The sequence below is a fragment of the Carassius auratus genome, chromosome 38 (assembly GCF_003368295.1).
Source record: "Carassius auratus strain Wakin chromosome 38, ASM336829v1, whole genome shotgun sequence".
NCBI lineage: Eukaryota > Metazoa > Chordata > Actinopteri > Cypriniformes > Cyprinidae > Carassius > Carassius auratus.
The window spans coordinates 9,399,018-9,413,941 of NC_039280.1; the positions used below are offsets into that span (position 1 = coordinate 9,399,018).

Genomic DNA, 14,924 nt, shown 5'->3' on the forward strand with positions numbered 1-14,924 from the left:
GACGGCACGACACTCCTCCGCCGCCCGGTGGATGGTGACGGCTCCTCCGGTTTTGGGCAGCTGGCAGGAGTCCCCCGTTCCCTGCCCCTCCGGATTCCTTGGCGGAGGCAGCAGGCTCCGGCCCCCTGGCGAACGGCGCCGACTCCTCCGCTCCCTCACGGACGGCAGCCGCCCCTCCATATCGTGGGTGGCCGGCAGCGAGCTCGCCCGCCCACGGCAACTCGCTCCAGCCAACCGCCTCGAGCGTCCATGGCGGCACATACCTCGCCAGCTCGAGTGCACCGCGGATTCAGCACAGCGGTAAATAAATAAAATAAACACAAAACAGCGCACCAGTCGTCAGTGAGGGGCTGGTGCGCTGTTTTGTGTTTATTTTTGAATCATTAAAATGTCCTTGATTGTGCCCCGGTTCCCGCCTCCTTCTTCCCGGTGATTATGGAGTTGCCGTGGACGGGCGAGCTCGCTGCCGGCCACCCACGATATGGAGGGGCGGCTGCCGTCGGTGAGGGAGCGGAGGAGTCGGCGGCGTTCGCCAGGGGGCCGGAGCCTGCTGCCTCCGCGAAGGAATCCGGAGGGGCAGGGAACGGGGGACTCCTGCCGGCTGCCCAAAACCGGAGGAGCCGTCGCCGTCCACCGGGCGGCGGAGGAGTGTCGTGCCGTCCGCCGAGGGCCGTCCAGTGCCACCGCCAGGCACCGCGGAGGAGATCACCCAGCTGGTGCAGCTCATCTCCAATCACTACACCTGGCCTCACTCCTCGTTCCCACGCCTCTCGGCCCCGCCCCACTCGCCACAATATATATATACTTTATTTCAAATGGGTTTATTAAGTAGTTTTTATCATAGACTGTGATAATGTATTTCTTAGCTTTATCTGTATGTTATGCTAGCACTAAATTACAAAAGAAGGTCAACACTGCTGTCATGAAGTCTAATATAGGCTATTTTCTGAGAGTGTAACTGTTTATTTGACATATTTCTCTCCTCCCTGCCATAGTTTTCTCTATCATTCTCTCTTGAAAAGTCATGGGAATGCAAATGCTGAGCCCATGTAATTCCGAAAATTATATAAGCTATGCAATGGTCTACTGTTTACATCTATAAAAATGTACCCTGTGACGAACCCGAAAATGAGAAAAAGGTCCATAAACTATTTTGGAGATCTTCCATTCATCAAAGTTTTGTTAAGCATATACCTGAAACTGTTACTGGCAGACTTTGGACACCAACTTTACAGGAAAGGTGTGACAGTGTAAGAAGTATGTTCAAAAGTTAAGATTGTTCAGTTCAGTATCCCCAATGACATTCTAACTGCATCCGGCAGGGTTACTAGCCAACACAGATAAGCCCCTGGCTCTATATATAACATGTTTACTCAGAATCATTATCTAACCATTATCATTTTGCTTGGGAAACGGACAATTTTTAATTTGAAAGAAATTAGGCTAGGAGGAAGTTGTTTGTAATACAGCCCCTGGAAAAGGCAGTTTATCTAAAAAAGTAAAAAAAAACTATGGAAACCGGCCTAACAAGCATAGCAACATGTTAAAAACTGAGTCGAGGAGCACATTAAATGCCCATCTCATTATTTAAAATACTCATAAATCATATAGCAGCCACTCCCCTTACGAAAATTAACCATGGTTTTACTACAAATAAAACCAAAAAACCATGGTTACTATAGTTTAACCATGGTAACCACAAATTAACCATGGTTTTGCTAAATTAACCATAGTATAACCATGGTATTTGTAGTAAATCTGTGGTTATACAAATGGTAGTCAATACGCCAAAAAAACACGGGTTACTACAGTTTTACTATAATAAAACCATGGTTATTTTTCTTTACTTGTACTGTAAGCCATTCTGCGAAGGTGCTACTGTTCTTTATTAACAACTCTAGCTTTTAATGTAAAGCCAATATTTACAATGTGCTTCCACGTTGCTCGTTTTGTCCGCACTTGTTCCAAGTTTTGGGAATGCTGAGAATGTGATTCGTAGCTACTCCTGGAAAGCATAGCATGCGCGAGCCCCCCTTGTCAGGAATTTGGATTTGGGAGTGGCACAAACCAAATTTTAGGATTTGGCTCTTCCATACATGGTAAACTTCAATCGGCTTTAAGATGACGTAACGGTCCACCCCTAAACAAACAAAGGAAATAAGCTCTTATCAGCCCACAGACCTGACATTATTCGCTCTCTCCTGAGGAAGCTCCGCCCAGGTATGGTCTCTTCAACGTGAACGCCTTGTCCTGCTACAGTTACTCCAAACTGCAGACTTCATAAAGCAGTAAAGCAGTTTACGCTGCACTGGTTCAGTAGCGTTATATCCATCCATTTAGTAAACTTGTTGGAAGTATGCCTTTACGAGTTGTTTTACAAGGTCCCGGACCGTGGGGCTTCCGTCTGGTCGGGGGGAAAGATTTCGAACAACCTCTGACTATTTCGAGGGTAAGGAATTAACTTTGGCGTTGTTAATCATTTAGCACAGAGGTAAAATGGCTTTTATGGATATTACTGGGCCAACACATTTTACTCCACAGACTGGTTACAGCGTGAATACAGCAGCAGCAGCATCCAACAGAAACGCACGTGAACACGACCATATCGATCTGAACTTCAGTGTCGCAATGTATCGAGCTCTTGGATTTAAATGCTCAGGCGTCAGTCTCGAAGAACAATTAGCGAATAAATAGTTCATTTTGACGCAAAATCAGGTTCTTTCGCAAACTAGTTCTGTAGGTGATTCCATATGGTATCGCAGATAAGTGTTCAGACACCTAAGCTTATGCATTTCGATAAATTCCTTGTAACTTTAGACTATCCGTGGCATGAATGCATGTTATGTGGTACTTTTGGTAATGTGAAACTCAAGCGTGCGATTAAAACTTTCAAACTACTTTCAACCGCAGCAAGATGCCTGTCATCTCTTAAAGGGGCACTCAGTATTTTTAACAACGTTGTAATTGCTACTTTTTAAAAATATTGAAATATTATTATTATTATTAAAATGTTGTTCACTTGTATTAGTATAACACTCACGTCATCATATTTGTAGAATAAGCTATTTTATTTTACATCTAGTGGGTCTCCTTTTCATGGGTGCCAACATGTTGAGATCACATGACCAATGGTAGTTTTTCTCATATAGCACATCCTGCCAACACTCAATGTAAAAAATTAAGGCCTGATCACACCAAGAACGATAACTATAACAAATATATTAGTGTCCACAACTATGCACAAAAATGTTCTGTTTATTGTAACTTGTGTATTGCAGTTATGTCATCTGTGATTCTACTGATATCGTTGCTCTGTGTCTCTGTTTCCTATTCTTATAGATTTAGAACAACTAATTAAACTTTATAGCTACAGTTATAATGTTACCAGTATAGTAAACATCCTTGATGTGACCGGCCCTGTAGTTAGGGTTGGACCCAGGAGTGTCCAGAGAATAAATAAACAGTTGTGTGAAGTGGACGCAGTTCATAAACAAACATTGTGCGTTCTAGTTTATATAAACCAATTGTGCCATTGGGATGAATAAGATCCAGCTAAAAGTTAATAAAAACTCGCTGAGTTTACATTTAACCATAACGTTTTTCTCACAAACAAGCTACACACCCTGACACTTTATAGAGGAAGTCATCATGTAACATGTAAAAGCTACACCAAAGAGAAGTTTTTGTCAAAATTCTGCCATATTCTTTTAAGTTTATATTTGGGCATGAAAAACGACACAATTTTATTCTAAAACCCTTTTGGTTTTGATGATAATTATGATGACCAGTTTTGATTTTTTCAGGTAACCCCAGGAAGTAAAGCAGCTCAAGCCGACCTATGTATGGGGGACATGATCCTGGCCATAGATGGAGAGTCAACAGATGGCATGACTCACCTGGAAGCACAGAATAAAATCAAAGCTTGCATAGAGGAAATGGTGCTTTCCATTGACAGGTGACATGTTACTTTGCAAAGAGGAACATGCAGTGGTTTGTCTGAATGTATTGTTAGCTGAGAGTATGTAGAGCACCCAGATATATGTGATCTAATGAAACCTCTTCCAAAAACAAACAGAAATGTTGGCTTTTATTAAATTCTTCCAGACATTGTAGACTTAATTTTATGAACCATTATGATGCCATTACTCAGAGGTCCTGTTTTACGTTTAGTGCATATTTTAAAACAACAACAAAAAAAACCCCTGAATCCTGAATTGGAGGTTGGCAATTCAATTTTATTATTAATTTTAAAGTGACAAACAAACATTTAAAAACAAGTTTTTAGTTATAAGCTATGACTCTGATGCTGTGGAAGATAATTGCATACAATGTAAATTGTTGCTGGGTCTAACTTTCAGCTCTTTTTTTGCTCAAGTCTGTCACAAGTCGTTCTCACAATTTCAACATATCCTCATATGTGTCAGTCGGCTTGATAAAGTCATGTTGGAGACAAGTCTAAATCTGCAGATTTGCCACAACAGTGTTCAGCAGATGACAGGCAACCCAATGTGTTTTTATGCCATGCAAACTTGTGAAATACGATCAGTAAAATTGCATCAACTTGCCTGAATCTTTCACACTGGGCCCAGGCTTAATTATTATTATTGTTGCTGAGCCATGGTGATTTTATATTTTTACTTTAATCATTTGCTGATTCACTGTATGAAAGTTTTTTGCTTTTTGTAGATCAGAGTCGAAAATGTGGTCCCCACTGGTCACTGAAGAAGGAAAGACCAATCCATACAAGATGAATCTGGCCAATAAAGAAACACAGGTGCGTTTTAGCTCTGATTATCTGGGAGCTTAGGGGTTTTTAAATGAATCCTTGATCATTTTCAGTGAGCTTTAAAGACCTTAATAGTGCATGAGACTGTCATACATAACAGAACCATAGCGGCTAAACAAATAAAGGCACGGCACCATAGGCTGCCAAAGTGAAGTCATTGTTTATGTCCTAACAAGCCTTATCCATGGAGACCAGTAGGTTTATCAGCCAAAACCATGACGCAAGACCCACATCCTGCAGGCTATGTTGGAAATTTAGGGTCAGAATGTGGATGATCATAGGAAGTGTGTGGAGCTTGACTACATAGTTTGGGTGTTATAAATGTTTCCCAAATTAAGCAGAGAGAGAAACTTAATAAGAAACAACTGTTAAATATGTTGTAAACAGAGGAAAGTTTCACAATGTCATAAAAACCTTAGTCATTAGTGTTGAAAAACTCTTCCGTGTCTGTTTTTTCCTGTTGTAACTTGGTTATGATAATTACCATTATAAACTTAAAGTAATGATTTATTCTCAAACCATTTTTCTGGTCTGAATAGTTAGGTATTACTGCAATTCTTAGGAAATGATCTTATGTCTTTGGCTTTGCTTTTGTGTCATTCCAAGTCTTTATGACTGTATTTCTTTTGTGGAAAACAAAAGCAGATATTTTGATGAATGATTTTCTTTATACACTGAAAGTCAGTAGAGTCCAAAACAATACTGATTTTTTTCATTATATAGAAAAAAAGGAGAAGAAAGTAAGTACACAAGTTTGGAATGACATAAAGGAGAGTAAATAGAGTTTTTAAGAATCTTTGAGTGAAATAACCTTTTCAAGTTACAGTTCTCCCTTCTGTTTTATGAGATTAGTAATCTTATAGTTCCTGCTCTTTTTTTACTTTTCTGCAGGATGTGAAACATATAGGCTCTGCTCATAACAGGAGCGCCATGCCTTTCAATTCTAGCAGTCCAAAAGTGGTTACCAACATGTACAATAACCCCTCTGGCCTGTATTCCTCTGAGAACATTAAGAGTTTTAACAGTGCAGTGGGTGATGTCCAGACTTCTGCTGCCTCCAATGAAGCCAGTAAGATGTAAGCATGATACACACCTCACTAACATACTTGACCCAAAAATATGTGGTACAACTATCTTACAAAAAATGATATTACAGAGTCCTCTCAGTAACCTGTAGACCTTGATGACTGATAATGATGATGTGACACAACAAGGCAAGGCTAGTTCACATCTTAACTCCCCAAAAAAGTATTAATTAATAATAATTCTATATATTGTTATTTAAAAAATGCTTTTTGCCATTCAAAAACCTGAAGTTGAGAAACATTTTTTGAAAGAAGTTTCTTATGTTTACCAAAGCTGCAAAAATACAATAGATGTAAAGATTATTAAAATTTAATAAAAAGTGTTTTCTGTTTTGTTTTGCTTTTTAATGCAATTTACTTCTGGGAAGATAAAGCCTGGTTTTCAGCAGCTATAACTCCAGCTTTCGTTGTCACATCATCCTTTGGAAATCATTTTCAATTGCTCAAGAAACATTTCTTAAAAAAAGAAAAAAAGTTGTTCTGATTTTATTTTCAATATTCTTTGAGAAGTTCAAAACGACAGCATTTTTTATACAAGTACCTGCATTGTAAAAATCTTGGTTACACCACATGACCTTTAGACTTTTCTTGAAAATGTATAGTTTTTCAAAAATTTTCTAAAAGATGTTTTGTTTTTCTACTTATTATGCATCATTATGTGCTACACTTATTCCAGTTCTGTGTTGTATTCGTATAGCTATTTGAGTTTGTCCCTCAGGGATGAAACTAGGAAGTAGGCATTGAGTTTAATATAATGATTTTGAGATAACACTGCTTGTCTTGTGGTTGTCATCAGTGTGACTTTTTGCATGTTTTATAGCCCAGATCCATGTAGACCTGGCCAGCCAAAGCCTGCGTTAGCCACAGACTCTGAGGTGTACAAAATGCTGCAGGAGAATCAAGAATTCGACGAGCCTCCTCGCCAGTCTGCCTCCTTTAAAGTTCTGCAGGAGATCCTGGAAACCGGTATAATTTCATACACACCTGTACTGTACTACATTGTGTCTGAATTACCCATAGGTCACCAGGCCTCAGCTTCTGTTGACAAAATGGGTGTCTGTAATTCTGGTCAATCATAATCATCAGCTTTTAAAGCCATGCCTGTGGCTACAGCAGTAAAACACATTTTGCGTCAGGTTTTTGGGTCTATAAAAGAAACCCTTAGCATTAAATGGATTTCTTTGCCTTTGTGTCAGGTGATGCAGATAAACCATCAGGCTTCAGAAGTGTCAAGGCTCCAAACACCAAAACTGGAGCCTCGGTTGGGAATCCTGAAAAGCTCTCTCTTTGTGACAAATGTGGTTCAGGGATTGTGTAAGTTTCACTTTTTTGGTTTATCTTTCTTGAAAAGTTTTTAAAGAAATGCATCTTGGAACAGTTGCATATACTGTAAAGTGCAATTGTGATGTTATGCCATCTAGTGGAACATTTTGGAACTCAATCTTGTTATAATACCTGTGGATTTTGCTCTCTGTTAATAATTTCACTGTAATTGTAGGATTTTTTTTTTTTTTTTTTGCAAACGTGTTCCTAAATAACTTTTTTTCTCTTTATTTGGTTATAAAGAGGAATGATGGTCAAACTTCGAGATAAGTTTCGCCACCCAGAATGCTACGTCTGCACCGACTGCGGGATCAATCTTAAGCAGAAAGGACACTTTTTTGTTGAGGACAAGATTTACTGCGAGAAACACGCACGTGAGCGCGTCACTCCTCCAGAGGGTTATGATGTCGTCACCGTTTTTCCAAAGTAGAATGTTTCCCACGTTCTACTATAAAAGCTGCACATTCCCTTATGTGGGAAAATTCCTTTGGAAATCTGTAACATTTTATTTGCATAGACTTCCAGTGGGGCTGCTTTGTTGCCAATATGAATGTTTGTGGAAACTCTTAAATACTCAGAAGTGCATAGATATAAATGGGCTTTGGCAACAGTAATCAGGAAATCGTGATTAGACATCACCTAAATATGTGAATATAGAGTCTACCCCAATTAAGTGCTATTGTTATCATACATACCTATGTCGTCTTCATTCCATGCATTTATCTCAAGGTTCGTTTTATTGGTGCTAGGGTAGCTTAAGACCACTTATTGCATTTTCAGATTTTCATATGTTTTATACTGATAATTGAAATGTATATCATCATGGCTGTATTCCCCATGCACACCAGTATGTAAAAACTATTCCATGTTTGTATATTGTCTTTTGAATTTTCCATATTTTTGTATGAAATAACATGTTCAGCCTTGCTAGAAAAATAAAATGTTGCATATCCATTATTAATCGTCTGTATGGTTTATTTCTTTGCAAATTCTTGTAATTTTTTTTTTTTAGGAATGTTTATTCATTTGAATCCTGTCGGCCTTTCTGCAAAAGCATAACATCATAATTAGAACAGAATAAATTACAAAATGCTATAGTGTTGTATTGTAAATCTCAACCCGCTCCTACTTCAGTCAGAGTACAATATAGTTGTTTTGCAGTGTATATGTATATGCATTATATATGACGAGTTCAGATGCAAAAGCCTCTAAGTGCCATCAAAAGTTATCTTCCAAAATAAAAATTCCAACTCAAATTGTGAAACTCACGTATACACACAGACTGAATTAGTTTGAGCCTTTGGTTCTTTTAATTGTGATGATTTTGGCTCACATTCACTATCTCAACAAATTGGAATACTTCATAAGACCAATAAATAAATAAAAAATAGTGAATTGTTGGTCTTCTGGAAAGTATGTTAAATTACTGTACAGGTACTCAATACTTGGTATGGGCTCTTTTAGCTTTAATTACTGGCTCAATTCGGCGTGGCATGGAGGTGATCAGTTTGTGGCACTGCCTAAGGTGGTATGGAAGCCCAGGTTTCTTTGACAGTGGCCTTTTGTTCATCTGCATTTTGGTCTCTATGCAGGTGAGCCAGCGTTTTGCAAAACTTTCTTAACTAAGTTTTCAATGCATTTCAACCTACAGCCCCGCACCTTCGCTACTGAGGATTCTAAAGTAGCGTTCACACTCACATTATTATCTGACAAGGCTGCCTTATGGGGGATGACGGTGTGGGAAAACCAACACCCGTGTTGTGCCTTGTTCCACGCCCTCTCTGAGGAAATGAGAGTCTTCGACCGGGCCGCAACCGGCAGGGAAGCCGCTCATCGACTCTCGGAACTCCGTCAAGGCTCTTCCTCAGTAAACCGACTACTCCATCGAGTTCCGCACCCTTGTGGCCGTGTGCCAGTGGAACGAGGCGGCGCAGTGGGATAGATTCCTGCATGGGTTATCCGACAGTGTTCAGCAAGAGATCTACCTCCTCGAGCTGCCCCCTACTCTTAATGGACTCATTGAGTTGGCTCTACAGATTGACGCACGGATTAATCGCATGGCCGCCAACCCAGTCCTTCAAGGTCTACCATCTCTCCTGCTAGGGGGCGCTTGAGTTGAAAGAACACGGTCGGTTCTGTCAACGACCACGAGCCCATGCAGGTGGGTAGAGCTCGGCTGTCCCGGAGGGAGAGGGAACGGCGGAGGTCCCAAGGACTGTGTTTGTACTGTGGAGACTCTGCTCATAACACCTACTCATGCCCGGTAAAAGAGCCAGCCCGATAGTAAACTTGAGGCTACTATCGTGTGGGATCACTGCTGAGAAGTCCTCATCGACCCTCCTTCCGGTGAAACTGCGGTGGCAGAATCAACATCACGAATGTCACGCCCCTTCTGGACTCCGGAGCCGAAGGTAATTTCATTGATTCTTCACTTGCACATCACTTGAACATTCCTGTCCTTCCTGTGTCTCTCCCCATCCATGTCACCGCACTCAACGGCCAGGAACCCCCTCACGTCACACACCATACTGAACCCATCACACTGCTCACGTCTTGAAACCATCAAGAAACCATATCCTTTTTTCTTATGGACTGCCCCGTTGCTCCCATTGTTTTAGGTCACCCCTGGTTATCCAAGCATAATCCACGAGTGGAATAGGGTTCTAACACTATCACAAAGATGTCATGAGTCTTGTCTGGTTTCTGCTTGTCCAGTTGTCCCTGTTTCTGTCTTTCAGAAGGAGAACATGGTTTTGCCAAACGTGCCCGTTGAGTATCTGGACCTGAAGGAAGTGTTCAGTAAGTCCCGTGCTGCTTCTTTCCCTCCGCAACGTCCCTACGACTGTGCCATAGACTTAGTGTCAGGTAAGTCTCCGCCTAAGGGCAAGTTATACTCTTTTTATTCCTGAGAGGGAGGCCATGGAGAAATAAATTTCTGATTCCTTAGCCTCTGGGTTCATCCGTCCTTCCTCTTCTCCAGCCGGAGCGGGGTTCTTTTTTTGTGGGTAAGAAGGATGGTTCTCTGCGACCTTGCATTGATTACCGAGAGCTGAACAACATCACTATAAAGAATACCTATTCTTTACCACTCATGTCTTCAGCTTTCAAGAGGTTGCAGGGAGCATCCATATTCACAAAATTGGATTTACGTAATGCTTATCATTTGGTCCGCATCAGGAAGGGGGATGAATGGAAAACCGCCTTTAATACCCCTAGAGGGCACTTTGAATAATTGGTGATGCCGTTCGGGCTTTCCAACTCACCCGGGATTTTCCAAGCACTCGTGAATGACGTGTTGAGAGATTTGGTAGATGTTTATATATGTTTACCTGGATGACATACTGATTTTTTCTTCATCTCTCCAGGAACACGTTCAATACGTCAGACGAGTGCTCCAGAGGTTACTTGAGAATGGGCTTTTTGTCAAGGCGGAGAAATGCGTATTCCATGCACAGTCTGTTCCCTTCCTAGGGTATATCGTCTCGTCCGAGGGAATACGTATGGACCCTGACAAGGTTAAGGCTGTGATAGATTGGCCATCTCCAGATTCCCGTAAGGCCCTACAGCAGTTTCTGGGGTTCGCCAATTTCTATCGGCGTTTCATATGCAATTTCAGCCAACTAGCCTCACCTCTGACAGCCTTGACCTCTCCCAGTACTCCGTTCAGGTGGTTGGACGCAGCTGAGGCTGCGTTCACTAACCTCAAGAACCACTTCGTTTCGGCTATCATCCTTGTGGCCCCTGATCCCACACGGCAGTTCGTGGTGGAGGTCGATGCGTCAGAGGTGGGGGTAGGAGCAGTGTTGTCCCAACATGCTGCTTCGGACGATAAGGTCCATCCTTGCACGTTTTTCTCAACGTAATTATGACATTGGAAATAGAGTTGTTGGCTGTCAAAAATTAGCATTTGAGGAATGGCGTCACTGGTTGGAGGGTTCAGGGGTTCCCTTTATTGTTTGGACCGATCATAAGAATTTAGAGTACATTAGAACTGCCAAAAGACTCTTTGATCCCTCCGCCCGTCCGGTGACTACCGAGTGTATTTTACCTGAGAGATTAGTGGTTTCAGCACTCGTATGGGAGGTCGAGTCGAAGGTCAAGACAGCCTTACAAGGGGTAACGCCTCCGTCCGGTTGTCCACCGAACCGTTTATTTGTGCCGGAGGAGTTAATGTCCGAAGTGGTCCAGTGGGGTCATTGTTCTAATATGGCTTGTCACCCAGGGATAGGTAGAACTAATGGGTTAGTTAGACAATGATTCTGGTGGCCACGTATGGCTCGCAATGTCCGCGATTTTGTTTTGGCTTGCTCAGTTTGTGCCAGTGGTAAGTCATCTAACCAACTTCCTGATGGGCTTCTTCAACCGCTGTCTGTCCCTTCGAGCCCCTTGTCCCACATCGCTCTAGATTTTGTTACCGCCCTCTAATGGCATGATGGTTGTTTTGACTGTAGTGGACCGGTTCTCGAAGGCGGCACATTTCATTCCCTTGCCCAAATTACCGACAGCCAAGGAGACAGCGGTCACTGTCCTAGATCACGTCTTTCGGCTTCATGGCCTCCCGGTAGACGTGGTTTCGGACAGGGGATCTCAGTTTATATCCAAATTTTGGAAAGAGTTTTGCAAATTGTTAGGAGCGTCAGTTAGCTTGTCTTTGGGTTATCATCCCCAAAGCAACGGACCATCTGAGTGAGCCAACCAAATTTTAGAGCGGACATTGCAATGTTTGGTCTCCAAGAATCCTTCTTCCTGGAGTCAACAACTCCCTATGGTGGAGTGCGCCCACAATTCGTTGCCAGTGTCAGCTACGGACCGCTCTCGGTTTCAGTGTAGTGTAGGGTACCAGCCACCAGCCTTTCCCAGTCTGGAATCTGAAGTCGCGGTCCCCTCCGCTCACGCGTTTGTCCACCCCGCCTTACATGTGTCCAAAATTAAACCCTTGTTTAATGCACGTATTAATCTTGTAGATGGGGAACCGACATTCGGTTAATCGTATTCTGGACTCGAGACGGAGGGGACGAGGATTCCAGTATCTGGTGGACTGGGAAGGTTACGGTCCGGAGGAGAGGAGTTGGGTACCTGCTAGGGACTTATTGGATCACTCCCTTATTTATGACTACAATCAGCAGGTAGGCCCTTCTGGGAACTCCAGGAGGAGTTCTTAGGGGGGGGGGGGGTGTACTGTCACGGTTGGTAAATATCTGTGTGTTTCGCGTCTGCACTGATTAGCTTGTGGGCGTCTCTGTTAATTGTCATCAGCAACAGCTGCCACTCATTACTCATCCACTATATATTGGCTTGTCTCACGTCTTGTGTTTGTGAGATCATTGTTTCATGTTTGATGTGGTTACCCTGTTCGTTGGCTTAAGTGTTGTCTGCGTTGGATGTCTGTGTTTTCCCCAGAACCTCATCTCAGCCACGGACACTTACCTTCAGCTCTATTCCCCGCAGTTCCTGTGCCATCCTCTCCTGCTGCCTACTCACCGTCATCCGGACTACTCACCTTCTCTCCGCCATCATCCGGATTCCTCACCTCACCACCACCACCACCACGGAGGTTCGTCTTCTCAGCCTCTTTGTTTATTTGTGTCTTTGTGTTACTCTCAGCTCATTAAAACTGTTCACTCGCAGGGTGTCAATGATTGTCTTCTGGACAACTGTCAGATCAGCAGTCTTCCCCATGATTGTGTAACCTAGTGAACCAAACTGAGAGACCATTTTGAAGGCTCAGGAAACCTTTGCAGGTGTTTTGAGTTCCTTGACTAAATGGCATGTCACCATATTCTAATTTGTCGAGATTGGGTTGTGTTTTTGTTAAATGTGAGCTAAAATCAAATAAAAGAACCGAAGACTTAAACCACTTCAGTCTGTGTGCACTGAATTTATTTAATACACAAGTTTCACATTTTGAGTTGAATTACTGAAAAAAACTAACTTTTCCATGATATTCTAATTTATTGAGATCCAACTGTATACACACACATGCAGGTTAAATATTAATTTATTGCGATTTATACATTATCTACATCTACATTATCTATGCGCTCGAATGTAAATGGATTTAAAAAATACGTGTTTTTTATTTATTTGCTTGTATTAAAAACAAGGAACTAAAACACATTTACAACAAATATATTATCGTCATATATTTTTGTGTTAAGAACAGTCATTTTATAAAGATATTTTGCGTTTAAACTTCCATTGCTCATAGGCATATACTTTTACACTTTTGACATGTCCGTCTGTCATATTCGTGTTCTTTACAAGAAAAGTCAAGCGTTGCTACTCGCAGGTTATATTTAACGTTAGATTTCCAAGAAATTTGCAGTTAAATTCCTCTAATAAAAAATCAGTGTAGTAACCTTGCGTTTCTTGCCAATTTGATGATGAGTTTCTGGAGTGCCACTTGGACGCACATCCAAGCAAGCGCTTGGCACAGCGAGGTTCTCCTGATCCAAAACGTGATTTGAAATTTGTCGAACATGATTTGACATTCTCAGTGTTTCTGACAACGCCCAAATGTAATTGTGCGCGAATCTCAAAGTCTCGATTTTAGTCAGTTTGGCGTCATCGGGAAAAGTTGGAAGCACGCTTCTCCGAGCATCCAGGGCGGAGTTCAGCTTACGCATGCAGTGCCTTTCTCTGTCGTTTGCCTTCACTCTGCGATCCCCACGTTGTCTGCTTGCAAATTTAACTGGCATCTTTTTCTTTATTCTTTTATTTCTGGTGTTCTCTTCGTTGAAGGAAGATGCGCATTCTTTAGTTGCTGAGTCTATGCTGCCAAGCTCTAATTCTCTGTTGCATTAGATTTTTTGGCACTTGGTAATGTCTATGGGTCCAGACTTGAAATCTAATGATAAACTCCAGTTAGATTTAAAGGTCCCACTCCTTCCTTCCTGCACGTGGATCTTGGAGTCATTCTGTACATTAAAAACATAACAGGACATCTTCAGCCCATTGTCTTAATAACAACCTATAAGGAATCTATCATAATTCAGATGCTTACCTCTTGGCTTTCAGACTGGCTCAGTGAAACCGAGGTTCTGTAAGGGACACTGCGCGTCCTGTCCACCAGTGAGAAACAAGCGGTCTCTTATTCATTCCCTTAATATATAAATCAAATGGACAATAGAGGGTGATGCGCCCAATCGTCATTTATGTCCCCTTATGATATCTGCGCTCTAGGGCAAAGAAATTGAGTCAAGTGGCCAATCAGAGACGGCCCTTTCAGAAATGTACCTTCAGCTTTAAGAAATAAACAAGTGAAGATTTGAAAAACAGGGTAGAATATGTCATGTGACGTTTTCTATAGTTGTCTGTTGTTGTTTTTATAAATGCCTAGCAATTATGCATTAATTTAATCTAATTAAAACCATTTCATCAAGATAAACAGCTTATTGAAAATATAATTGCTTATGAGCCTTTATTTTGTATTCTATAATTAATCATTATCGAATTGTAAAAATTGTACTGTATATTCATGACCTTTTCCCACACATCAACTTCTGAGTTTTAAAAAAAAAGTTCACGGAGCAGGATTATTTTCCAGTTAATGTTATTTGTTTTGACATATAATCACGCAGGAATTGAACAATGTAGTATACATTTTATTGGCAGTTAACATGACAATTTCAACAAGAAATGTTCAGTTTTAGAAACTGAAAATAATTACTGAGATAAACAATTTTATTTTAGTGTCATTGCCATTGTGTGCCTTGTGGTGACATTCGTGT

At 41.5% G+C, this 14,924-nt stretch overlaps 1 protein-coding gene and 1 pseudogene across 1 annotated transcript; one reads left to right on the top strand and one right to left on the bottom strand.

Moving 5' to 3' along the window:
• Positions 1-2,214: 2,214 nt before the first annotated feature.
• Positions 2,215-8,151, top strand: LOC113056955 (PDZ and LIM domain protein 1). The gene is made up of 7 exons (XM_026223920.1): positions 2,215-2,449; positions 3,804-3,955; positions 4,687-4,774; positions 5,678-5,862; positions 6,692-6,837; positions 7,068-7,185; positions 7,438-8,151. Exons 1-7 carry the CDS (start codon positions 2,357-2,359, stop codon positions 7,622-7,624), a joined length of 969 nt encoding a protein of 322 aa, XP_026079705.1. The 5' UTR covers positions 2,215-2,356; the 3' UTR covers positions 7,625-8,151.
• Positions 8,152-13,473: 5,322 nt separating this feature from the next.
• Positions 13,474-14,110, bottom strand: LOC113057484 (neurogenin-2-like; annotated as a pseudogene).
• Between the last annotated feature and the right edge of the window lie 814 nt (positions 14,111-14,924).

Bases quoted from the DNA above. Each gene is read 5' to 3' on its own strand.
- LOC113056955 (XM_026223920.1), top strand. From the start codon at position 2,357: ATGCCTTTACGAGTTGTTTTACAAGGTCCCGGACCGTGGGGCTTCCGT. The intron at 3,956-4,686 runs GTGACATGTTAC...TGCTTTTTGTAG, and splicing joins ATGGTGCTTTCCATTGACAG to ATCAGAGTCGAAAATGTGGT. The intron at 4,775-5,677 runs GTGCGTTTTAGC...ACTTTTCTGCAG, and splicing joins TGGCCAATAAAGAAACACAG to GATGTGAAACATATAGGCTC.